At 35.9% G+C, this 26,522-nt stretch overlaps 1 protein-coding gene across 5 annotated transcripts; it reads right to left on the bottom strand.

Annotated features, from left to right (window-relative positions):
* Window positions 1-3,792: 3,792 nt before the first annotated feature.
* LOC148272190 (uncharacterized) lies at window positions 3,793-24,602 on the bottom strand. 5 transcript variants are annotated; one of them, XM_088240393.1, is made up of 13 exons: window positions 24,353-24,602; window positions 22,149-22,396; window positions 20,720-20,947; window positions 19,363-19,542; window positions 18,453-18,676; window positions 17,529-17,657; window positions 13,314-14,537; window positions 12,809-12,941; window positions 11,503-11,606; window positions 9,575-9,666; window positions 8,686-9,195; window positions 4,632-4,860; window positions 3,793-4,392 (listed from the first exon to the last, which is right to left on the bottom strand). In XM_088240393.1, the coding sequence occupies exons 1-13, from the start codon at window positions 24,501-24,503 to the stop codon at window positions 4,308-4,310; spliced, it is 3,537 nt and encodes a 1,178-aa protein (XP_088096519.1). In that variant the 5' UTR covers window positions 24,504-24,602; the 3' UTR covers window positions 3,793-4,307. The 5 variants fall into 5 exon arrangements, with proteins under 5 accessions (XP_088096519.1, XP_088096521.1, XP_088096523.1 ...); XM_088240395.1 differs by having other exon boundaries at window positions 4,632-4,785; XM_088240397.1 differs by having other exon boundaries at window positions 4,632-4,754.
* Window positions 24,603-26,522: the final 1,920 nt, after the last annotated feature.

Raw genomic sequence — 26,522 nt, 5'->3', positions numbered from 1 at the left:
AAAGGCGATTTTACACACCAAAATTTTTCTCCGTGTACAGGGAGATGAAAAATACATTTTGAATGTGAAATAGACTGAGAACCCAGGACGAATGTTTTCAATTCGATAGCTGGTCTCAGGTAAAAATCCTGAATAAGGAAATCAAGTGGAGATAAGTTCACCTTGCAGTGTAGTGGTTGACGCATTCGCCACTATTCTTGAGGTCCTGGGTTCGGGTCTAAAGGTTTTTTGAACCGAAATATTTCATCATTCCTGGACGGGCACCTGAAGCATAAGACTGCACCATCGGGTTAAGATGGGGTAAGATTATAACTTAAGCTTCCCAAATCCAATTGAAATCTTTGTTTAGCGTCAATTATTTTTCAACAACATTTTCAGTACCCATATTCGGTAGAATACTTTTGAAAATGAAATATGAATGTTTAGGTAGATATGAGATGGTATAGGTGATCAATACTGAAGTATCCCACGATTTAAACATCCTTGATATATAATTACCCACCTCACATGCGCCTGTTCTATCATCTTACACGCAATATTTTTCAGGTTAAAAAAGATTGGAAAAACAACAGAACATACATGAGTGAGGAAACCTAAGTTACTTAATCAGTACGCCCATCGCAAGATTGAAAGACCTTTGAAAGGGAACATCTTCCGATGAGCGTACGCTAAAATTGAAATAAATAAATTCATATAGGGGTTTAAGTGTATAAAAAATTAAGTCTTGATTCATTTCACATTATAAGTAATACAAAATAATATATAACCTAAAATTACAATCACATTGACACAAGCTGTACAAACTTATGTAATTAAGACCTATAATGATGAAAATTTCCATTTCTTAATAATTTTGAATAAATAACAAATTTTGTTAATTTTACAAAATATAATTTCTGTCAATTTGTTTCTTTTTTGGGTGATACCGTGTGTGTTGGGTTTCGGCTACCATTGCAGGAGCCATCTTCAGGGTAAACCGAGACAAACTGAGACGGAACAAATCCAACACATGCGGTATCACCCAAAAAAGAAACAAATTGATAACAGTGACCGTGAAAACCTTCGCACCTATATAATTTCTGTGTCCAGGTGGATGGAGAGAATACAGTTCTGTGTGTGAATCCAAACCCTGGACGAGCGTTTTCGACTCGAGAGAAGTCCGCCTCGTCGTGTAATGTTCGGTGTGTCCGCCTACCATTCAGGAAGTCCCGGGCCGCGATCATAAACACTATCTTCATCGGTACATATCGAGATGGTATAAAGTAAAATCAAATGTGTATATTGTTATGAAAATTTATAGTATCTTCGTCGGCAACTTGTAATAGAACATGTTTGGAAAAAAAAATTAACACATATTCTATTTTTCATACAGAAAACTTAAATTCACTTTGTAGATAAAATTAAAGATAAATGGTAACTTCCCGTTGTAATACAGGCCCTGGGTTCGATTCCTGGCGGGTTGGATGTGAAATATTGATTTTTAAAGGTTGTTTGAACTGCAATATTTTGTTCCTGACCAGGCACCTGAAGCGCATAACTGATCACGCTATCTTTATGTAACAGATGATCGGAATACGCTGCATTCAGTTTACAAATGCAGTGTCCTAGGCAACCACGGGATGCGGAAAGGGGAATGATGATATATTTTATTCTTATATTTAGCTAAGATAAAACATTTTTTTTTTAATTCTCATCATTTATGATTTTTAAAAGGTTAAGATTTTTAAATAACCTTGAGTAACATTACTTTTTCTATAGTTGTTTTATGAAACTTGTCAATTTTTCTATCAACAGCTGTTTATGATCGGCGAACTAATTTGCAATCCATAATAAGGTAATTAAGTTCATTTATTCAAAAATTTTAAGAAATAGAGATTTTCATATCTAGGCCTCAATAATGGGACACAACAGCCGACCCAAACCACAACAAAAAAGGACTTATTAAAAATTGATTGCAATAACTAAAAATATATTAAAAAAATCATTGAAAAAAAAAAGTATATGGGAAAAGCTTGTTCTGAAAATCGAAGAGATTTTTTTTCATTATAAACAATAACCATAGCGGAATGGACCACCGTGTTAGGCAAGTTATTTCAGTCTGAAACCATTCTGTTCTGAATCACTGTAGAGATTTTTCTTCAATTTTGCGTGATTGGGTCGGAAGTCGGTCACCATTTCACAGTTGAAAATATAACTTCAAAAATATATCATAATACTATTGCACTAAGTTTAAAAAATCACCTTAACGTAACATCCATTGACTGAAAACTATCCAAAGTCGTTAACTACAGAACTAACCTAACTGATTTCTTTGAATGCGTTTAAAATATAGATGGCGTAAATATTTGTCAATGGAAATATTCAGTTTCATTTGTATGGCAACGTGAAAGAGAGAATCTGGATTATGGCAACACAGGTGGACAAACAAAATGACAACATATCACTGGCTCGTGCGAGAATCACAAATCTGCAAATAAAACTTTTGAGATATCGAGTTTTTAACATTTTGAAAATTTGATTGATGGTGAGACGAATTGACTGTATATACTTAGGTTGCTCTGACGGCGATAGGGGCATTGAAAGTAGTAAATGTAAATTTAAAAAATAAAAATACGCGAATCTTTTGTAAACAAAGATTTTTTTGAAAAAAATAAATTTACCGTTCATTACAGCTGAAAAAAAATATGTTTTTGCAATGTGCGGATCTGAAAAGAGGTCACAAGGCCTTTAAAACAGATCCGGGTAAATAGGTGGGGCTTTCAACGTACGTGTATCTTGAGAGATATGCGAATACTACAGGAATAAACGTGTCTATTTATTATACATCAATGTCGTAAATTTAGTTCAGTTGTAATACAGTTAATATCCAGCTACCCTGTTCCATAATACAGTTAAATATCTGGTATTACTACACAATTTGCAACTGATTGTTTTAGTAGTTAGTACTGTTTAAAACTATCTTTTTAAGTTCTCTCAAAACAATTCAAAATGCAGATTTGTGACTTTGGCATCGGCCCGACAATATTTATGTAATATGCAACACTTTTACTACGCATCATGAGGTTAGTACGTTCTTAAAACAATCGTCACTTGGACACTAGTAAAATATTCCACGTTGAATGTTGAACCGGGTTGTGGCCTCGCGACTATTGTCACGGATCAGAGGTCCGAGGTTTGAACCCCACTGTACCACAACTTAGTACCCATTTTTTAATAGTGAGTTATTTACAAAATTTAAATATTTGGGTAAAGCAAATTCATTTCAACCATAATAAATACAAAACAGGGTCTTTTCACACTAACATGTTCACGGTCGAAATCTCTCATTTAGGAAATGACGGCTATAGCCTACGTGAAACTGAAGTAATTAGATGTTAGGGGGAGATATTGTGTCCCTATAAAAAACAGTCAGCGACAAAAGTCTCCCAGTATGTTAGTTAAATAAGATTACTTCAAACTATCAACAACAACTAATCCAATCGGAAGTAAAATATACATTTTTTTAAAGTTATGATACTTCACACAAAAAGTCAACAGATGGAAGAGTTGAGGAAATGTGGATGTTCAAACATGGGCAGAATGGTGAATGTTACACAGTGTGTAAAGTGGCCACTTAAACCAGCCAATGACAGGTCATAAGCCCTGTATATGCCTAGACTTCCATATTCCCTTCTCAAAAATGTTTTCCCTCTCTGTTCATATAAGTGGATCCTATGAGAAAAAAAAGTGTCCACGAACGTGTTAAAAAAAGAAATATATCTTTTTATTAACGGAATTATTATTTTCATTTCATTTTTTCATTTTTAGTTTTTAGAAAATTAGATGTTTTGCGCTCTATGGGACAAACGACACGTGTGACATTACCTGCCCCATACTACGCTTGTGTTGTGCACAAGGTATGTTATAAACGCACACGGCTGTAATAACAGATGGCGTTAATGGAAAATTTTCAAAATGGAAAATTATGAATGAAGACGTGTTTTCCGCACATTGATAGTTATATCACTAGAATCGTAAAAATCCGCTATAAATATTGAATATATTTTTAACATTATTCCCGATTTGCGAAAAGACCCTAGTTTTTGGTCGAACTAAATTTGAGACAAATTTCGCACAAAGCGATACTTCAAATATCAATTACACTAGTAAGGTGGTTTATTCCAAGTGCTGTTGGAGTCATTTTGCATAATGCTGGCAGCTTGTCGTGTGAGTCTACGAGTCTGTTTCTCCGGCTCACTAGGTGTCACTGGGTGTCGCTAGGTGGGGGCTAGCTAGGTGGCCACGGGCGCGGTCAGCGGGGGACGGGGCTAGGAAGGCCGGGCGGGCAGGGGGGAGCCCGGGAGGCTGCGGAACTCGGGGCCTCTGCGTGGCGGCGGCAGCGGCACTCCGTATCTACAAATATTCAATTTATTTACTTCAAGATTCTACATTTACAGTTCTATCTCTACATCCTGAAGCGATGGTAATATATAGAGTTGCAAACGTCTATCGACTTAAATTATTTTTCCAGGAATATTTATAAGACCTATGCAATTGGTTTAAAACTGGTTTAAATTGCCTTTAACCTGAACACGGTCGATATAAAAAATATATATGGACAAACTCAAAATGTAAAAAAAAATTATATTCACCTCATTGCGGGCACGTAGGTGTGTCCCTCCTTAGTCCGCTGGCTCGGTATGGGGTCCTCGCAGTCCGCCCCTGTCCGCTGGCCGGATGAGAACCTTCCGGAGCGGCAAACTCCATCCCTGGAACTGTGTCCTCCTCCCCTCTCACTATGCACTCCTGATCCACCCAAATGCATTTTCACATACGAAGTGAACCTCCTTTTCACCAAACCGGCTATCGAATTTAACCAGCCTATTTTTTTTTGCATCGTCGCAATTTGTTTTGTTTCGTCGGCAGCGTGAAAATCAGCGTAATCATTTCCATGGTAAATTATTAAAAAAATCAAAATGGTGCAGAGATACAAAAATTCGGATGATCCAACAATTACGTCGCAAACAAAACAAATCACAAATACACAAAAAAATGTTTTGAAAAAAAGAGGTACGCATTCGTGCGTGCAAATTTTTAAGAGTCAAAGATATTGATTGAAAATATTGATTTTTGAATGTGCCGCATGCAAGACAAGGCCAATATAAAAAGCAAGCAAATATGTGATAAAGCGATCGAGGTGAGCGATAAAAGATATTGAAAAGTGACACAATACAACACGGATAAAATAAGAAGAAAAAGAAAATGTGATACAAATCCAAATTCCATAGGCACCAGTGTAGATAGTAGCAGAGATCCATAGGCGGGCCGAGTTTAGCGCGGGTTAAAGTCACGTTCACACAACACATAGCCAGTCAACGGGTGTGCGAAATGGGCATTTACGGGTTTGCAAACAAAAACTCATGTTAGGAATACAATACATACAGTCAACTCGGGGTTATATGGTGCCGGGGCGCGTGGCTCTCAACAGAAATAGCTTCGTGACATTATAAGCAAAATAATATAACTTCACTGGCAAGATAATTAAAGTTGATTTTGTTGAAAATAAATCATTACAATTGTTTACATTAATATCAAAAAGGAACATTTCTTGTTGACACCATTTCATGAAGAGCATTTCACAAGATGAGATGAATCAAAGACACAACTGTGCAAATATTTTGAATAAAACGGCCGTCTTTGTTCCTGTTTTTGAGAGTAAGGCATAAGAAATTATTATAGTATGAAAATATTATTAAATCTAAACTGAATTCAATTTCAATTCAAAATTTCAAATAACTTAATCACAGTCCATTTTGTTTTTAAGTTAAATATGAAATGTTCCTATATATATTTTCTATCTGCAGAATCAACGGCATAATCGTAGCCTCAAGAGCAAAAATATTCATGTTACACTATAATTTTCTACTCAAATTCAATAATAGTGGCACAATGATCATTATGCCGTTATTTCTGAAAACATTTACTAGATGGCACAAGCGAGTGAACTTGAAATTGCGCCTTTGCTTGTGCGAATGAATGTGTGTGCTCTCGTGTAAAAATTAGTTTTTGAGTTGTGCAATTATCATTTTCGGGTGCAATATATAATACGAAATATTCGAGTCAACGTATTCGTTATTTTTACAGACAAGTTTGTAGAGAATAGTGATCGAGGAGCAGGTCTCGCTTGTTACAAAAATGTCATTTCTACTATTTTATCATCATTTACATTTGTGTTAGAAATGTGTACAGTATACAAAAGCTAAGCAGACTGATATATGAAGGCGTGTGGAGTTATAATATTTTAAAGCGCACCATCTACATAATTCCCTTTATGTATAACTAGATATAGTAAAGCATATCGGTGACAGAATACGGCATTTCATTGAAAATATTACACAGCTATGTACTTCAATGTGCAAAAATGGACATGATGAATTTACAGTTAAAAAAACTGATAATCCAAGCAGAATATAAGTTACTTTCAGTATGCCCCCTCTTTTAACTGGAATCAAATCTAAAAACCTTAATTCCAACAAATATTTTTTACATAAAATTAAGAAGGGTAAATTTGCTGTACATAAAAACAGTTTTATTATATTGGTAAACATGGATATCTTCGGACACCAGTGTAGTTAAAATATGGCTATTAGGTGTTGACATAAATTGTATCTGTTGCAAACTGGAATAAATTGCCAAGCCTAGTTGGCCATTCCATTTCAGTCAACCAGTTCAAAAACCGTTTGGAAGAACGCAGACTAAAAGCAGCACACAAAATATAGGCGCATCAGCAAAGGCTACCTGTCTATAACGAATAATAATTATGTATTATTTTATTTGATTACAAGCCTTCAAAATGCAATATCAAGTAGACGAAAGTGAGCGTTTCCGACACCTCTTTCATTTGCGTTCAATTGAGGGAATTCTCCTCTTTTTAATGTGTTTTTAATTTCTATTCATCTTACTTTATTTCCTTTTTCTTATATTATAATAATTAACATATTTAGTGAAATAATTATGATTTTATTTTGTGTCAATTGCTATAATACTTTATGTACTTTTTAACTATATATTGTAAGAGCCCTGTGGGTGTTTATAAAATAAATAAAGATAATAAATTATTGACTAATTTCTTGTAATTTTTTTGCTGTTGTGTTCTCTTGTTCTCATTTGGAAAAAAACAAACACAACTATGTTAACACCCAATACATGATATGAAAATGTAATTCTGTTTTCTTTTTATGTTGCCATTATATTTCTGCATAAATTAAGAGTTTTTTTTTATTCGGTCTTACTTATAAACCTGGCATAAAATTTATACACATTATAATATGTATTTACTACCTCATAAAAATACACTGATTGCTTATGCCAGACTCAAACCGGTATGAACGCAATTTTAAATAGTCAAAATGTATGCTTTTGTAGAAATTCCAATGTAGCTAATTAAATTAAAAGCCCTCTGGGCGTTTAATGTATAATTTTTTTAAAATAATAATAATAATAATTTTCTTATAATTTGACTTCTGATTCGGCAGTTTGAATAAGAAAATAACATTTATAAGTAAGACCAATATGTGATAATATGATATTTGATAAAACATAAATCTAAGAGCAGATATAATAATAAAGCCAAAAGGTGGAAATGATTGTGAATTTCTGATCTAAAAACTAGAGATATTTTCTATAGTTTTGTCTAATATTTCTTCAAAGAAATCTAACAACAATCGCTGTATGAAGGATTTCACTAGAGAAATATACAAGTTAACTTTTAAAAGATTCACGATTCTTTGGATGAATGGAGATTTATTGTAATTTATTTATTGGGAAGTATGAATATATTATATAATCAACTGTTGCTGCAAATCTGTTAGCTGAGTCATAAAACTTCTACAAAAACAGCATCAACCATTGATATGTTAATACACATAGTGTAACATGTTTAATTCGGACAGGTACTGTAAAATAATTATGCAGCCATTTTTCCACGTATGGCAATGTTACTGCCACCTAGCGACGGAATCTGAAAGCTAGATGGAGTGCTTCAGCCATTTGTCAAAAATCTTGTGGGAAGACGACCAGAAAATTATCCATATAAAAACTGTAGTTCCGTAAAAAGTGCAAGGCGTCTATTTTGACATAAGTTTATTATAATTTATCTGTCGGTAGCTCCAAGATAGGGTTTCTAATATCCCTTATATCGTTTTTTTTCAGGCCTTGCCAGATTAATCCTAAGCCTTTTTTATATCACATTCACCACAGGTCAAAATTTATCCGTCCGTTAAGAAACAACATTAATATGAAATTATTTTTAATTTATTTTATTCTCGGTCACTTCAGTGAATTTTTATAGTAAATTGCATTGTTAATATGTAAAAACGTGTATGCCATAAAGTCGTGTAGTGACAGTTAATCAACTAGAAATTATGGCCCATAATAGAAAGGCTGTATATATTTCGGACAATTGCTCAGTGCGTCGCATTCAATTTTACAATTTTCTGGAAGCTAAAGGTTTGATCCAGAATGAGGGTAAATTAAAATAGTCACATGACTTACGCTGTAATAGATTTGCAGCCACAATATAGAATCTTGTATAATATAACTATTCATTTTTAAAGAGAAAATTATATTCCTTCCATTTTCCTTCTGTCTTCCATTTGAATTAACATTTATAATTGATAAAGCTATTAATAAGAAGTAACACACTACCTTGATCATCTTTGTCTTTATGGGCCTTTCCGTGCTTTCGTGGAGTGAGAGGACTGGGACCACTACTGTCGTCCCTTTCGCCCCTGTGCACTTCTCCATTCGGTTCTTCTCTCCTTTCTCTCTCTCGCGAATGGTGATACACCTCTTTGTTGTTTTTCCTTTCCTGCATTCTGTATTCAAATCTCTCTCTCGGGCTGTAGAGATTATCTCGGTCGCTGTTGTCGTCCTTGTCGCTCCTGTAGTCGCCATTTTGCTCATCCCTTTTCTCTATCTCTCTCTTCTTGTTCCGGAGCTCGAATCTCTCTTTGGCTGTGTTGATGGAGGTCTCTCTGTCCTTGTCTTCCTGGGAGTATCGTGCGTCTCGCTCGTACCTGTGAAGCGGCCTAATGAGGTCGGGTTGCCTATCTCTATCCATGAAGGATTGCCGTGTGTCTCTCTCTGGCAAGTGTGATTCAGTCGGTATTCTCTCCCTCTCTAGCCTTTCGCGTAGAGCCTGCTGGTCTCGATGTGCTATATGGTAGAGAGATACTTGGGTGAGTGTAAATAAGAAACTCATTTCTGATTAAACATCTTAAATATTATTTTTTAAATCACTAACGGCTACAAAGATACGAATATAGCCGGCAAGCTATAGCCGTCAAAATTGTTATTGACAACGACAAAAAAAACGGCAGAAACTCATTTGTACACCTAACATGTTGACACAAATCAGTGTTCTTTTAAAATATCAAGTTCCTTAGCCCTACTGACCCCGCAAATTTTGACTTTGGATATTGATTTTGCATGCAAAGGGAACGAACTGGTCGAATCTATTATCACCATGTTTTGATATCAAGTCATTTAAAAATTAAAAATAAATGTACAGAAAAATGATAATAAATAAACTTACGTGAGCCATCAGTTCTAGTGTTGCTCGGATCTCTGTGCGCCCTCCTCGGGGGCTCGGGAGAGCGTCCCACACTGGCCTCTCTGCTAACACTACTTGAATATACAAACACAATCTCATGAATCTTATGTTCACATCGTACAATGTACGTACATTCATTGTTCAATAATCTCCCGAAAGCCATTATTAACATGGAAGATCTTCAAATAAATAAAAAAAACTGAAGAAATACCTCCTTACAATAAACTGTTAATTAATAAATGTACTTTGTATGTATGTGTGTAAAATATCATTATCATCATTATTCCATGTCAGCTCCCTAATTGGAGCATATGGTGTCCACAAAGAGCCTCCATGCATTTCATTCGGCTGCCAGCCCCTGTGTGTCCTCCCAAGTCAAGTCGCATCGCGTACGAACAGTCAGCAGTAGGCGTCCAGGACGCCGAGAACCCGATGCCTTGTAAAGTAGGCAAGCTTGGTTAAGGCTCTCAGAAGGCATCCGCAGCATGTGGCCCAGCCGACCCTCCGCTCGATGACAGTTGTCATCGGAGTTTGCTGAGTCCGTTCGCTTATTACTTCATTCCTCACAAAGTCAAACCACCACACACCCGAGATACTTCTGAGACACCTATTCTCAAAACTCAGTATCTTGCTGTTTTGGGCCCTGCCACGATTCGCATAGGTAGAGGAGAATAAGGTTATGTTGTTATGTAAAATAAACCTGTTCAAAAAATAGTTGTGTCTTACCGAGAAGCCTCTAAACTTATTGGGTAACAAAAATTGTATTGATTTATTTAATGGGTTCATGAAATTTTTAAAACGGATCGGTTCTTAATTTATTTTTCTTAATTCCTGGAAGGTTTTTTCAGGAATTTTTTTTCTCTGAACTCATTGTACTTTTACGCGTAAAATAATCAGCTTTGTAACATTAATAAAAGTTACAAAAGTTTTGACCTAAAATGGAGAATTTAAGATTAACAAATTACAACAGAGATGGAGAATACCTTAAATAAGGGAATATGGAAGTCTAGGCATTTACAGGGCTTATGACCTGTCATTGGCTGGCTTAAATGGCCACTTTACACACTGTGTAACAGTCACCATTTTGCCTATGTTTGAACATCCATATTTATTCAATTCTTCCATTTGTTGATTTTAGTGAAGTTAAAGAGCTGAAACCTTTATTGTTGTGAAGAGAATCATCTGACTGAATTATTTCACATACTAGGCAACGCCTGAAAACAATTTTTCAATTTTTAAACTTCTCGGACCAGTTGGTTTCATTACAATATTTGAGTTTGTCCAAATGTTTGTCCATGATGTTCAAACATAGGCAAAATGGTGAATGTTACAGTGTGTAAAGTGGCCACTTAAACCAGCCAATGACAGGTCATAAGCCCTGTAAATGCCTAGACTTCCATATTCCCTTATTTAAGGTATTCTCCATCCCTGTTGTAATTTGTTAATCTTAATGACTCCCGAGGGGGTGAAATTCAGTCTTTTGTCTACGAACATTTGGACAAACTCAAATATTGGAGAATTTAAGTTCGAGCGAGTCAGACTTGAACTTTCAACTTAACATTAAAAATCTAAAAAGGCAATTCCTTAGTTTTTGAGTAACTTTAAAAACTGCGCTAGACTCTAAGCTTTCGTAATAATACAAAAAAGTAGTACTGAATAGGCTATTGGCTATTACTCACTGAAATCAGCCTTCAAAGATACTGAGGTGGAAAATTCCTAAGGATAATTATAATGGCGACACGAATAGCAGTAAACACAAGGTGAGATGACTGAGAATGATTTTGAAAGCACAATTAATTATTCTAAATGTATTTGACACATTTTGATTGGTACTCGTAATACGTGATATTTTCCTATTGTAGTACAAATGGGTTCGGATAGGGAAGTGAAGATGATTCAAAGAGCAATACCTTCTCTGCCTTGGACTTCCATCCCTCAAATCTCTTCTGCTTCTCCTCTGGCTCTGCTGGTGGTAGAACCTCTGCAGGACTATGGGGCTCGTGTTCCCCTGCACCTAGACAACAATGGTTCATTTATAATTTACATTAATTGACTGCATTCATTTAATGCATCAGAAAGGAAAACCACTTTTTAGAAGTAAATGTGAAAGTCATTTACTGAGCTAATAACATGTTTTGTAAGGTAAAAAATCTGAAACCTTTATTAATGTGGGTGAAATTCATCAACTCAACTAAATGAGGAAGTTCAGTAGTTTTTTTGTTATCTAAGCCAAAATTTATTTTTATGTATCATCACTATGATTTTTTTAAAGTTTTGTAATTTTTAAATTACTTCACCTTTTGACGTAAATTGTCATTGGTGAGTTGGCTTCCCAGAAACCGAAAATCTATCACAACACAAAACAACGCTGCAGTTGATTGGTTGATTCAGAAGAACTTGCGACGTAGTTCAAAGTAGTTAATTTTTATTAATGTTTCCATACATTTATGAGAAACTTCACCACACCATTTTATGCTCTATTTTTTACCGCGTGCAAGCAAAAAAAAAAATGCATTAAATTTCCCGTAGCACTGAACTCTATTATTATTTTACCTGCTACAACTATTTTACTAAATTTCACAAGAATGACACATTTATTGTACATTCAAATTTACACAATATTTAAGATTTATTTAGTTCTGCCAAAATTAAAAAGCGCCGAGTTTATTTTTTCATTATTGATATCCCTAAGTACTCATTTTTTCCTGCATATTTTAGTAGTCAGCATTACAAAGAAAAGTTTGTTTTTTTTTATTTGACAGCTGGCGGCTTCTGGCTGGTTTATTTGATTTGGGGTGAATTCCTGTCGTCCTTATAAATGATATTTAAGCCAAGTTTTAAATACATTTCACTAAAGTTAAACTTATTTGATTGAATAAACATATGAAACATATCATTGGTGATACTCCAATACTGTGTAACTTTCAATTTTATATTATTAAAGGGGAACCTAAAAAGTGTTTTGTTAATATATTTCTTATGATTTTAACCAACCAGAAATACCGCTAGAGTATTAGAACAATCATTATTTATTTAAAAATTAACATTAAATAATTAATAAAGTTTAGAGTATTAAAGAAATTCTTTAGTACAAACAGAATACAAATTGATTTTTGTATCCACGTGAATTAATTCAGGTCTGAAAGGGTAAAAAAAATAAATATTCTTAATCCCACTTGATTGCAGACAGGGTGAGCATGACAACTCCCGATTCACCTGTGGATGATGGTGCGGAGTGTCTCCAGTCCTCCAGCGTTCCCTCTCTTCCCTCTCCCGGCTGGCCACGGCTGATCTCCGGGCCACAGGCTGCGGAGACCATAACCCTGGATTGTACCCCTTGTCTGGCGGCCTACAGACACATACATTTGATACAATTCATATCACTGATAACAATTTTAAATTTTTATTCACTGTCGTGTTGAAAATACAATAAATGTGTAGACTAAATGACAAAATTTTTGTTTTAAGAAAAGAAGGTATATCGAATTGTAAAAATTAAATTTCCTATCTTATTTTTTTAGTGCTTTTCTTAACTGCAATTAGTTATGACGCCATATTTTCTCTAGCCCATTGCACTTATTACATTACAATAATTAATTGAATACAGTAAAACCCCTAAATTAGGTTTTCTAAGGGAAAATGTAAATGAAGAGTACTGAAAAAAAAAATATTTAGTAATTTTTTTTAACAATTACTGCCTACAACATAAATAATATATTACCTTGCATGGACATAGGGAGGGTAAAGTCTCTTCTCTCCATAGTCTTCCCAGCTGGTGGGTTGTGAGCAGCTTCCCCCGGGGTTCTGGTGATAGCCTCCGCCCACAGGCATATGGCCTCTCTGCTGTACGGGCACGGGACCAAACCTCGACATGGTGCACACAGCCGTAGAAGTGAAGTAGTTTGTCGGAATATCAGTCCTGAAATTGGGAGCGAACCTGCTTTCCGGCACGTTCTCATACCCGTCTCTACCGAGAATTAAATTGGGCGGAGAGATCACGTTTTGGTGCGATTCTCTCGCATATTCGCCGGAATATTGGTGCATCGGCGGCGGCGGTCTCCCGCCTCGACTCGGAGAGAAGAATTGTATTTTAGAAACTTCCGGAGAGTTTCTGCTATACGAGCCGGGGTGGAAGTCTCCGGAATCATGATTCGTATCGGTGTAACTGTCAAAACTTGAAGGCCCCCCGCCGGAAAATGGCTGACTCCGAATTTCCAAGTTCGCAAAGTAGTTTTTTGTGTTTGGAGACCCGGCTACATATCGCGGGGGGAGATTTCGTTCGCTGCCGTTGTTGCCGTAAACCATTGTGTTACTAAATGATCTAACTCGATGTTGTAAATAGCATTCTTTAGGAGAATTGTCTAACACCGGCGGGTATTGGTTATGTCTGATGACGTTCGGATTGGATCCGTTGTAGCATTCGGGCGTCGGGTTTCGTTGCAACCTTAATACTAGTTTTTCTGCAGCCGGACTTTGGATTCGGGTGTTTTCTTTGTCGTCCAGCTGTTTGGAGTTGAGGTTTTCAATAGACGCCATGTTTACGTCTCTGATGGAGTCTCCTTCGACAGTCATAGAGCTGAAAGAGCTGCTTTCGCCCTCGTCGGCTGGCGGAGATACCCTATTGGCTAGACTTAAGGCTAAACTTTGATCGGCGGCTGAGGCCTTGCTGGACTCGGAGAGGCTCCTGTCGGGGGAGTCCTGGCTCGTCTTTTGGGAGTCCCTCAGCCGTTCGGATTCGGGCGATGTTTTTGGGGATTCGTTGGTTCGGTATTTCGCTTCGTCTTTGGGAGCGTTGTGAGCTGGGGCTAGCCCGTTGGTAGCTTGGCAGTGTAAGCTGTTGGATCCGTTGAGTGTAGGCGCGGTTTGCGATATATTATTACTAAGGAGAGGGTTGTCCTCTGTTGCGCCGGGGTGTATACGGCGTGCCACTGGCGGAGTCTCTTGGCTGATGAATAAAACAAATAGGTTAGGTTAGGTAAAAAAAATCCCAACTCCTTTAAGTCCGGCTCTTCTTATTCAATCAGTCAATCAATCAACTATTACCTAGAATTAAGTTTGTCAAAAGAACCTTATTACAACATAGAAGTTTAGTGATTCGTTATTTTAATTTAGTTAGTAAAGGTTAACCACTAAACTAATATAAAATACTGAGTTACCTAATACAATGACGTAAAACTAAAAACATAAACGCACACACACAGAAGGAAAATTAAAAAATCAGACATTTCAAAGTAATCCCATAGGGAAATATCACTTTTTTTTACATGTTTTAAGTAATAAAGGTCTATGAAATACTGTCCAGTAAAAAAAATATTTTTTTGCTAATTATTAGTAGCATAAAAAATACTTTTAAATTTGTAATTTTGATATGCAATTTTTTAATTATATTTTTCTGATCTTTTCCGTGTCCAGGCGGATGAAGAATACAGTTCAGTGTGTAAAATAGAACCAGAACCTTGGACGAGTGCTTTCGACTCGATGACTCAAAATCGAGTGGAGATAAATCCGCCTCGGTTGTAGTTGTTGACATGTTCGTCTGCCATTCTTGAGGTCCTGGGTTCGATTCCTGGCAGGGTGGATGTGAAATATTGATTTTAAAAGTTTTCTGAACTGAAATATTTTGTTGTTCCTGGGCAGGTGCCTGCGGCGTAAGACCGATGCCTTACTTTCACATAACAGATGGTCAAAATACGCTGCATTTGGTCTACAAATGCAGTGCCCTAAGCGCCACTGGGTATGGAAAAGAGAATGACAATTAAGACATGTCTCAGTATATCACTGTTCTTTTTATAGTTCGTAGGTATTTACATTTATGTTATCAGTTTGTACATATTAGGTATTTACTCTATACTGAGTAAAATTCACAGATCGTTTGATTTACTTATTTACATCAGGTATTTTGCCAAAAACTGTCATCATTTTTTTCTCATCAACTGATTTTAGAATCAATTAAATATTTTTACCATCTTCCACTGAGGTATAATTAAATAGAGAATAATAGATAAGAAAAAATAAATACATCATTCTGATATTCTGAATGCATTCGGTCTATTTGTCCCTGATAATTATCTTTGACAAAGGCAGCACAGGTTGTTCTACCTACCACGATGCAGAACCAACCTGCCAATGGCTATGCCGGTAGGCAGAGCAATCGTGTTATTCAATCGTATCGCCTCGGATTTCGATATATTTCATGACGGTGGGATTACCTCAGGAGGGCAATTTCAAAATTGTAATAAGTATGTATGTCAATTTTACATGACAATTTACTTTTTCTTTTCTCTTTTCTATTAAATAAATCTGATATGTATATTTTGTGATGTGTTGAGAATTAATTGGATACTCTGTAATGTTCTCAATGTAACTAAAAATAAATAAATGAAATGAAATGAAAATGAAATGTGATTTTCCACAGATTTTTTATTTGCAAACATGCTGAAGGTCCTAACACCGATGTCTGAGATATTTTACGGCAAGAATTTGTATGTAATGTAATGGTAATTAATTTACTTTTCTACGTTATTTCAAATATTAGAATCATACACACGCAGCACACAAACCCATTTTTTTAACTAAACAAAGATAAAACATGGATTAAATTTATACAGGAATTAAAACAGTGTTCATAATATGAACCATGCATGAATTTCTACGAATCAATACATTGGGAATACCTGTAATTGGCACCACCAGAAAAAAACATATGTAACAAACACAGCGAACTTTTAGTTGACATAAGGGTTTCAAAATTTTCCAGCAAGAATACATTTTTTTATGGTCAAATTGAATTTCTTATTAATTTTTATGGAGAAATGTCTCAAAAACGCACGCAAAAATAAATAAAAAATGTTAAAAATAGTATTCATTTTAAAATCGTAAATAATGACATCACTCCTTATGTCTACGTGTAGTATTTCCGGTTTCCGCTTTAAAGCCCCCGCACCTTGTAAGGAACGTTTTGACCATAGAAAAAAAAGAGTATAATTTGTATAATTTGACATTTCAACCAGAGATTATGTCAACTTTCTAGGTTTTTCTAAATCGAAACGTTCGTAAAAACAACCATAACATAGAAATGAGCAAATTACGATCAACTAAATGAAGTAATCAAAGCAATATTCCATAGATTCTTGTCAGTTTTGTTATTGGCTGGAAAAATACAACTTACCGCGGTCAGTGAAAGTAAGAACGCCAACCGTTTCATGACATCACTACTGAAAAGTGACACACTGATTACAGTCATTTGGCGCGGTATTTGATAAATGTAACTTTAAAAAATCATATCTTTGTAAATAACGCACAAAAAAAAAAAAAAAATTGTTGCTTAGTTAAATAGTACACTAATAGAAAAAAATATTAGAAAACAGTGGAATTCCTCATTGCAATAAACATACTTTAGTGTCAAAATAGAAATGATGATTGCGGTCAACATATTTTAGTGTCACAATAAAATGAGGACTATGTATGGTCTACAACATATTTAAGGAGAGGAAGTAGGCTAGCGAAGACGCTATTTTATACTATGCACAAAAACACAGTTTTCGTAAGATGTATCAACAATACCTCTAGCGACACGACGTCCGTTCGGCTCCAATGTTTATCTCAGGCTAAATTTTTAAAGATTAAATTTGCATTCCACAGAGAAAAATTTTTCGCTCAGATACAAATTTATTAGAAAATCTTATTTTTCTTAGGGTACATATGCCAGTGGTTACGCCCACAGGATACCTTGTTTGCTAATTTCGGGCCCTTAGTGTCTTTCAAGATGACGCTCGCAGTCATTGACATTTTTACAGTTACATAGAGATGACATTCGGAGTAAACAGCATATATTTTGGTGTCTACAGCGTACAATTAGAATTTCTGGTGCTGCCAATGGCACAGCGGGTAAATTGGGATAGTGTTACAGTTACAGGGATGAGGCATGCATACCTACCACTGCGGAGCCGGCAGCACGGTGGCGAGCCAGGTGTCCACTCGCACCGGGGAGGACTCGGCCTTCTCCAGGAAGGCGTGCTGCAGAAGGCGCGCGTACTTGGGCCGGTCGTGATAGTTCTTCGTCAAGCTGGAACAGAGACACGCTGTCAGTGTCAATGTTACATATAACTGAGTCAACTACGATGAAGAAAAGGACACGTCTCGAAACCGGTAGATATAGGAAAGTCGGCAAATGGTTATATACAAATATTTAATAACTTTTAGTAAAATGTTTGACACCCACACGTGCTAAATAATTTCACCTGAAATTACAAGGCGATGACTCCAAGAAGCAAATCAGCATTTTCTATTGAATTCAATACATTACATTCTGCGAAACACAAGAACATCGTCCTGCAGTACACTAACACCTTCCCTACCATCTAGATACAAATAACAAGGGAACGCGGTCTATAAAGAGTCCACAGGGCGCAGTCAACGCCCAGTTCAGTTCAGCATCAGCCAGCCCAACGAGTTCAGTTCAGTCGACAAGTCAGCGTCAGTCAGTCCAGCCAGCCCGAAGACTCTGCTCCACGCAGTCGCACAGTTCCAGAATGTAGTCCAAGTGCAGTTACTTCGACCCATCATCGCCGCTACGCTCACACTACACAACCAAGTGCTGTATCTTATTCGCCATGTAATAAATACACATTAAACAGCAACCTCGTGTCTTCTGTCAATCTCCAACTGGTGAAAGAGCTCCAACCCGCAACAACCTAATACTACAAATGCTTTATTATTTAAAACATTTCAGTAAGTTTGGTTTGAACAGCTTAAAAAAAAACTTTTTTCTCTCGGAAACCCCTTTACATAAGTGGGTTGTTTATGCTTAGGGCGGTAGTATGTTGAAGCATTAAAAGAAAGTTTGAATGAGTAGAGTTACCACTGTCCCACGAAGGATTTGAACTCCTTGGAGAAGGTCTGGTTCTCGGGCAGCGCAGGCGGGTCCTCGCCGATGACCTTCGACAGCACCTCGAAGTCGTTGTGGCAGTCCTGGTAGGGGAAGATGCCGGTGGCCAATTCCACCAGCGAGATGCCCAGCGACCACACGTCCGCGCGTATGTCATAGTCCGGCTTCTGGGGGTCGGGCGGGTCGATTCTCTCCGGCTGGAGCAGACAAAATTCATAGAGATAATCGCAAGAAACAGACGTACAGGGATGGTCACAAGAAAGAAACGTTTATAGGGATGATAAAATAAATATAAAAGAACTTTGATTATAACCACTTATTTTATTTTTTCTACTGACCGGTTTCAATGCTTAGAAAAAATAAATAGACAACCAAATAAACAATATTTCCTTTCGTCCACTCTTGTCTAGATATAAAGATCGTATCTATCTCACTTCACACTTCCATGAATGAGACAATCCATTTTATTTCTACTTAGCCCCACTATCCATTTTTTTATAGCCTTTTTAAACATTTTCTCGTTACTAATTGTTTTAATAGATAGTGGAAGTAGGTTAGAGATTTTAATTTAACAATACTCAAAATCCGTTTGTCCGAAAGTGGTATTAGTTTGTATTTAAGTTGTCTATGTGTTGAGGATCTAGTGATTATATTATTTGTATGTGATGTATGTATATATATATATCTGTTTTACCATTCTTTCACCATCCATTCGTTCTACATGACCAAACCATCGAAGTGCCTTTTTCTTAACCTTATCAAATACTTTTTTCAGATTTCACTCTCGCCTGATTTCATCATTCGTAGCCCTGTCATATGTTGATTTCCCACACATTCGTCAGAGAAAAAATAAACATAAAATTATAATTAATGTGGTACTTACTGCCATGTACGCTGCGCACCCCGCATTTCTGGTTTTGGCTTTTGAATCTACCAACTGGCCGCTGATACCGAAGTCACACAGTTTAATGCTCCCGCGGCCGTCCACCAGAATGTTGGAGGGTTTGACATCGCGATGCATCACTCCGTGATGCTCTTTGAGGTAGGACAGGGCCTTCACAGTCTGAAAAAATACATTATGTTATTCAAATAAGGAAAAAATTTGAGTTCTAGAAAAAAAATGCATCTGAAGACTCTTGAGAGAATTTACACAGCTTTTTAGCGGAGATATAAGCGAATCATCATGCCGTTTCTCTATAGGGTAGTACGCCACACCATGTCTTTGGATACACACATGGCTATTTTTGGCATTATTCATTTCTAGAAGGAATCGCTCAATGCCAACATTGGGGTTGCAATCTTAATGGAAAACCTGATGTATGGGAGTGAAGTATGGACTTATGAAAAACAGGGATGAAAGTAGGCTAAATGCTGTCGAAATGCGATCTCTCGGGTGAATGTGTGGTAAAACTATGCACGATAGATGCACAAATGTTGAGATCCGTACATTATGTAAGGCTGAGACAAGCATAATCAACAAAATCAAGAAAGGAGCTCTACGCTGGTTTGGACATGTAGAGTGAATAGACAGCGAAAGAACGGCTAAGAATATTTACAATGCGAATGTTGATGGATGCAGAAATAGGGGAAGACCGAGAAAGACATGGCATGACCAAATTCAACAAATACTTGAAGATGGACATGTCAAAAGTCGGAATAATCGGCGCGCGTGCATGAGAAGATGTATGAATGTAGAGGAGGCGAGATATGTATGCAAAGATAGAGTGATGTGGCACTCTATCCTCTCTGCCTACCCTTATGGGGAAACGGCGTGATGGTTTGTTGTTGTTGTAGTTGTTAATTATATATATCTACTAAATGGTGTTTTGAAAAAACTTTTGTAAGTGACGCATTAAAATATTGGAGAATATGGCTACATACATGTATATTGCAAAGTTAATAATTGACGTTTGAAAATAAATTTATAGATTATTGGTAATTGTTTTCATTAAAAATAAGTATTTTGTCTTCAGCTGAAGCAGAGATAAAAAATATCCATTTATATCAATTATGTAGGTACAAATTCATGATCATTTTTTGTAGATTACCTATAAAAAGAGTTACCGCTCACGCTGATATAAATCTAATAATTTTGAGCTGTCTGGAACTCCAATCTATGCTCGGTAAAAACTAAATGCCGACCATTAAAATCTTGTGTATTGCCAGTACTCCTACAACTGTACAATTGGTAAAGGAATTATGTTTTTTAACATGATTAGAAATAGTTGTTCTGTTCATACCGCCACTGTGACTTTCCCGAGGATTTCCTCGGGGACAGGTCCGCCGAGGCGCTTGAGGATCTTGTCGAAGCAACTGGCCATGAGCTCCATACAGATCCACACGTCGGCCTCGGTGATGAAGCAGCCGAGGCAGCGCACGATGTACGGGCAGTCGTGTGACCGTCGAACAACGTCTATGTCCATGAGAATACGTTTGTTCTCTTCTAAATTGCCGGATACCCGCATTTGCTAAAAAAGTAGAATCGTTAAAAAAATATATCTTTTGAATAATTTTGAACATGTATTAAACATTGAGAGCGGATTTTTACAATTCCAATGATATATGTTGAATTATATCTCCGAAATATTAACATGGCTGTAGAAAGATTCTATCTCTTCGTTCAATTATTACACCCCCAACACACAATGAGGAAGTTCAGTAGTTTTTTTAATATTTTTTATTTGTCAATTAATAAGACTATTAAAATAAACCAAAATAAATTAAATATTTATCGTATTATCAGCGCTATGATTTTTTTAAAGTTTTGTATTTTCTTCTGCTTCTTCTGGCAGTGCTGCGGATTGGTCCATTAACATATCGTAAACCATAAATCTTTCACAACTCTCTTATCATTGGTCGATTCATACGAACTAGTGACGTCATTCAAAGTAGCTCATTTTTATTTTAAAAAAACATACATTCTCAACAAACTTGCCATACAATTTAATGATATCATTTTTACCACACGTAAGAAAACATTTTTTATATCCAATTTCCCATAGGGCTGAACTTCCTCATTACCTTATACAAATGTAAAAACTGATGATCGGGTCAACATAATATCTTCGATAGTTGGTAATGTTAAAAGTTTATCAAACAGCACTAGTGGGGGTGGGTAGTGATATTTTTTTTTCATATTTCTTTAAAATGTGTAGTTATGAAACTTTTTGAAAAAATAGTCTACAGTCAACTTTATAATGTTGTCAAAAACATTATCATCAAGAACCAACATGGCATCGTTAAATTTAGATCCGTCGAATCTTGCTGTATTCTTAGAGTCTGTTTTAAAAGCAATGGACGAAAGAACTCAGGTAGACGTAGCGTGTTTTGATTATTCAAAGACCTTTGTGCACATAGTATATTACTCAATAAATTATGGAATTTAGGTATCCACGGGGATCTGCATAGGTGGCTGATGTCTTACCTCAATAATAGACTGCAATCAGTAGTCGTAAAAGTGCCATCAGGCATCCCACAAGGATCGCACTTGGGACCATTACTATTTATAATTTTTATCAGTGACATTGATCAGTGTTTCAAAAATGCATTTTTTTTACTTTTTGTTGATTATAAAAATAATAATCATCCATGTGAAAGCTCTGTGGGCTTTAATAAATACGCCACCGGTCTGTCGTGGTGCGGATAAAATGAATAAATAACTGATCTTACTTTGACCGCTATAATGGCTCCCGAGGGCTTGTGCAACATCTTGACGACATGTCCACATGTGCCGTTCCCCAGCTCGCCCAAGTGCTCGAGGTCCTTGATGTCGGAGCGGTACTTGTGCTGGTTTATGGTCAGGTTCCCGCTCATCTTCAGGTCACGCAGCTTCCTCTCTGTCTCGAGCGAGTCCTGAGAGAGGGGTGGCGATGTGGGGATGTCCATGTGTTGGGGCCTCGATCTGTTGGACATGTTCACTGGAAACAAAATGCACATTTATAATTAAATTTATTTATAATTAAAAAATTATACCAAATTAATTTAAGAGGCCTCCTCGGAGAAACCTGTTTTAAGGAGGACTGTTAAATGAATAGACATTGTTCACATATCACTCAAATATTTTTTTATTCTTTCTATGCTAATTTGCTTGTTATTCCTGTGTCCAGCGGTGCCATTCTGAACCGCTCTCGCCGCCGTAGAAAACACTTTTATCTCGCGTATTTTGTATGTAGTCATAATAATCGGCGCACGTGCGTGAGAAGATGTATGAATGTAGAGAAGGCGAGATATGTATGCAAAGATTGAGTGATGCGGCGTTCTATTCTCTCTGCCTACCCTTACGGGAAAACGGCGATGGTTTATTTGTTTTTCGTTTGTTTGAGTTAATATTATCTTTCCATTCCTAAAAATTCAGTGAAAAGAAATAAATGGGCCCAAATTATAAGGAAAGAACCTGGTTGGTACACACCAAAAACGAATGTTGATTGTTAACGCTAAAATACCAACTTTTCTATGTACCAAAAATGAGTATCCTTAAATTTGTGGTAACATATGCACGCTCGTTGAATGTAGCCCTGGTTTGAATAAACAGTACCTATAGTCCTTAAAATTTAGATTGATTAAATGACAGCTGCCAAACTGATGTCAATAGTGATGTGAAATTACTGATCACTGATCATGTACTGATCACTGATCATGTACCGATCAAATCGATTCTATCAGTTTTTTCATGCAAACATGAAACTCTATTTCCGAAAATTGATATAAAAACGCGAAAACAAGCCTATTATAGTGTGTTTAAGACAATGATTCACCAAAAAATAAGACATTTATACTTTTTTCATGAACGACATCAAATGAATTATTTTTTTATGCAATTAATTTACATTGATTAATTTGTCCCATCTCTAACGTTTTTGCAAAATTATGTAACCTTGTAAGAACATCGTTAATAATTAGGTTTATTTGAGTTTTTTTTTAGTTTTAAAGCTGATTTGATTTATAAATGTTGATTTATATGTCAAGCATTGTATTAAAAAAATTAATTATCATGCCAGATACTAATGATTTTTCGTGTGCCAATATAAATCACTCCTTAGACGTCACTACAAAGTTATGTTGTCACTTTTGCTGACATCTGTCATTCTAATCAAGCTATATTTTAAGGACTATAGTAACTATGGGTACGTTTCCGTGTCACTACTTTTTGAATATTTTACTCTATGTCAATAGTAGATTAACAAAAGACTAACTGTCTATGCCAGTTTACCGTGAATTCAAAATTGTGCATCGCGTCCATTTACGCGCTTCACATTTACTCACCGCTGCACGTAAATGACTCATTCCCACCAAATATCAGTCAAATACAGAAACCTCAATGAGTAGAACTGAGATGGATGGTTAGTGCCGTATCTACTAGGTAATGTATACACAAAGTATACATTACAAAAAATATTTATATATCAAAGTCAAAAAAGTACTTTTTAGCTTTGTAATTTTGTTTTCTTGGCCAAGAGGATCAGGAAGGTGATATTCATAAAATACAATCAATTAAATATGTTTGGAAAACGTTTAGAAATACAGTGATTCCGCCACTTGACAGATATGGCTCGCTTGTAAATAAACATTGAATCTGTGCACGCCCACACAAGGGGGCAGTTTTGCAGGATTACCTGCGAAATTAGGCTCCTTATATACGGAATTATTTTTATTTTTGTTGAAATAAACGACTGCTGCTGATATTAAGTTCTAAATTAACTCAAGGTGACCTGCGACTACTTAAATATACATAGTAAAAATTGTAAAACTATTGTTTCACTGTTGAGGGAACATTCTGCGCAATAAAAATAACAAAACAGCCAAGCGATCGAAATTGGATTTGTGCAAATGGGCTGTCACAGATATGGCGATTTTGACGGAAAACATCGACTTACTCGTTCTAGGACGCCTCAGGCCCGTGGGCCTTGGGGGGCCCGTTCCGCCTACAGTGGGTACTGAGAACTCATCTCTACTCCGTGATTCGTTTTCCGCCCTCAATTTTTCTTCTAATCCTTGAATTTTACTTTCTAACGACTTATTCGACATCTTGAAACGGGCTGGAAGTTTTCAGATCGTCTTTTGTGGGCGCACAATTTATTTACAGCGCCCGCAGCCTTCAAAACTCGCCATAGAAAACGTGCTATTACGACATTTCCATCTACGAGCGGATAGAAACACTTGCACTCTTGTAAACTTTGAAAAATATATCAAATTTATCTAGGTAGGATTTTTTTTATTAAATTTTAAAGCCATATTTGGGTTATTTTTTTACATTATGACTGGGTTCGAATTGATCTAAACTGATAGTATGCTGAATCGATCAATTTAATGAAGGTTAGAGTCTTGGTTTATAATTAAATTTATTGAAATTTCCATTAGCGAAACTTCAAAATACAAATTAGTTTGGATATTTGAAATGAAAAAATCCTTTTTGAATTTCTACTTTGATACGTACTTTGCAGTTTTGCGGGTGATAAAATAATAAAACTTTTATTATTGTTTTTTTTTTATTGCATTTAACAATAGGTATACATAAGTTTCAAATACAAATATACTTTTACATAAACACAAAAAAAACCACCAAAGCATGGTCTGTGTGTGGGTATACATTTTATTTCAAATCTCAATAAATGCTACTAGAAGAATACGATAGATATAAAAAAGAGAAAAAAATGTGCTGATTTTAGAGCACAATTTTTTTTTCGACAAAAATAAGAAAATAATAACAAATATGATTTTATCCATAATTTCAACAAAAAATTCAATGAAAACAATTTTAAATAATTATTAATCTCTATCATTTTGTTATGAAAAATCAGAGTCTTTGCATGAATCTGAATTTATAATAAGATATTTCAGGTAAACTATTCAATCTTTGACTACATTTGTTAAAAATTTTAGAAAATAAATGTTGGTGCATTAAAACATGTTTTAGACACCACTTGCGATAAATTTCTCTTAGATTCAAAAATTCAGCTTCCTGAAATAATTGGTTCAAGAGAAAATTTAAATATTAATGAAGTATGATTTTGGTAACTAATTTTTTAGGGTTTCTAAAGGCTTAATATGATTATTTTACTAAGCTCCTCCTCGGCCAATTATCCCATAAGAAAGAGAAGACTATACAAGGGCATGATAAACCATTTTGCTAGTGTTTTGATGAACACTTTTTTTTTTTTTAAATAAATATTTGCAATGTTATGATTTATCCAAATATCGAATTTTGAGGGTCATTTTCAACGAGTTGTAAATAACTCACTATTAGAAAATGGGAATCAAGTTGGGGTAGAGTGGGATTCGAACCACAGACCTTTGGTCCGTGAGTCCGAGATACTAGCCACAGGACCACAACCCGATTCATATTTCAGATCCAGTATACCAACATAACTAGTTAAACGTTTTAAAACATAGGTCAAATATCTCAATTTGTTAACATCTTTGTCAATACGATTAGTTCATTTAAGTTTAAAGTCTAATGCCACTCCCAAATATTTTGTGGACTTTTTAGTTTTCATTTTTTTACAGCCATAACATGTGTCAATGTTACAATATCAAATCAACAAAAGCGCAAAAAAGCTTCTGGTTTTTCGCCAAAAACTTTTCTGTCATATTGCGTTATGCAAATATTTGATCCATACATCCTCTACCATTCATAAATCCACTCTGTACATCCCATACTTTCTCCTTGGTCACGTTTCTTACTCTTTCTATCAGTATTCTTCCATACATTTTGCCGACAGCGCTCAGAAGACTGATAGCTCTGTAATTCCCACACTCCACCCTAGAACCCTTTCCCTTGTATAACGGCATAACAACTTACGGAGTCCTTTCCTCCTTGAGACACAAGTTAAAAAGTTTATGTAGCCATGTGAGAATTAATTTGCCACCCGAATTAATAAACTCTGCTGCAATACAGTCATACCCTTGCGCTTTACCATTCCGCATACATTTGACAACACTGATAATTTCTTTCATACTAATCTGACTTACCTCATCATTTGCGTTCAAACACACCTCTGATAATGTCGATACATTGGCACCGCCCGAGTTACCAGTGTGCGATTC

This window comes from Micrasema longulum, unplaced genomic scaffold, assembly GCF_059751315.1.
Source record: "Micrasema longulum isolate JH-2025_06_02 unplaced genomic scaffold, ASM5975131v1 h1tg002444l, whole genome shotgun sequence".
Lineage (NCBI taxonomy): Eukaryota > Metazoa > Arthropoda > Insecta > Trichoptera > Brachycentridae > Micrasema > Micrasema longulum.
The sequence above is the reverse complement of the archived record's forward strand: the minus strand, read 5'-3'. Positions and strand labels throughout refer to the sequence as shown.

Excerpts from the sequence above, each read along its gene's own strand:
- LOC148272190 (XM_088240393.1), bottom strand. The coding sequence starts at position 24,503 with ATGTCGAATAAGTCGTTAGAAAGTAAAATTCAAGGATTAGAAGAAAAA. Across the intron at positions 20,948-22,148 it reads GAGCCATTATAGCGGTCAAA|CAAATGCGGGTATCCGGCAA; the intron begins GTAAGATCAGTT and ends CTACTTTTTTAG. Across the intron at positions 14,538-17,528 it reads GTGCTGCCGGCTCCGCAGTG|CCAAGAGACTCCGCCAGTGG; the intron begins GTAGGTATGCAT and ends TTTATTCATCAG.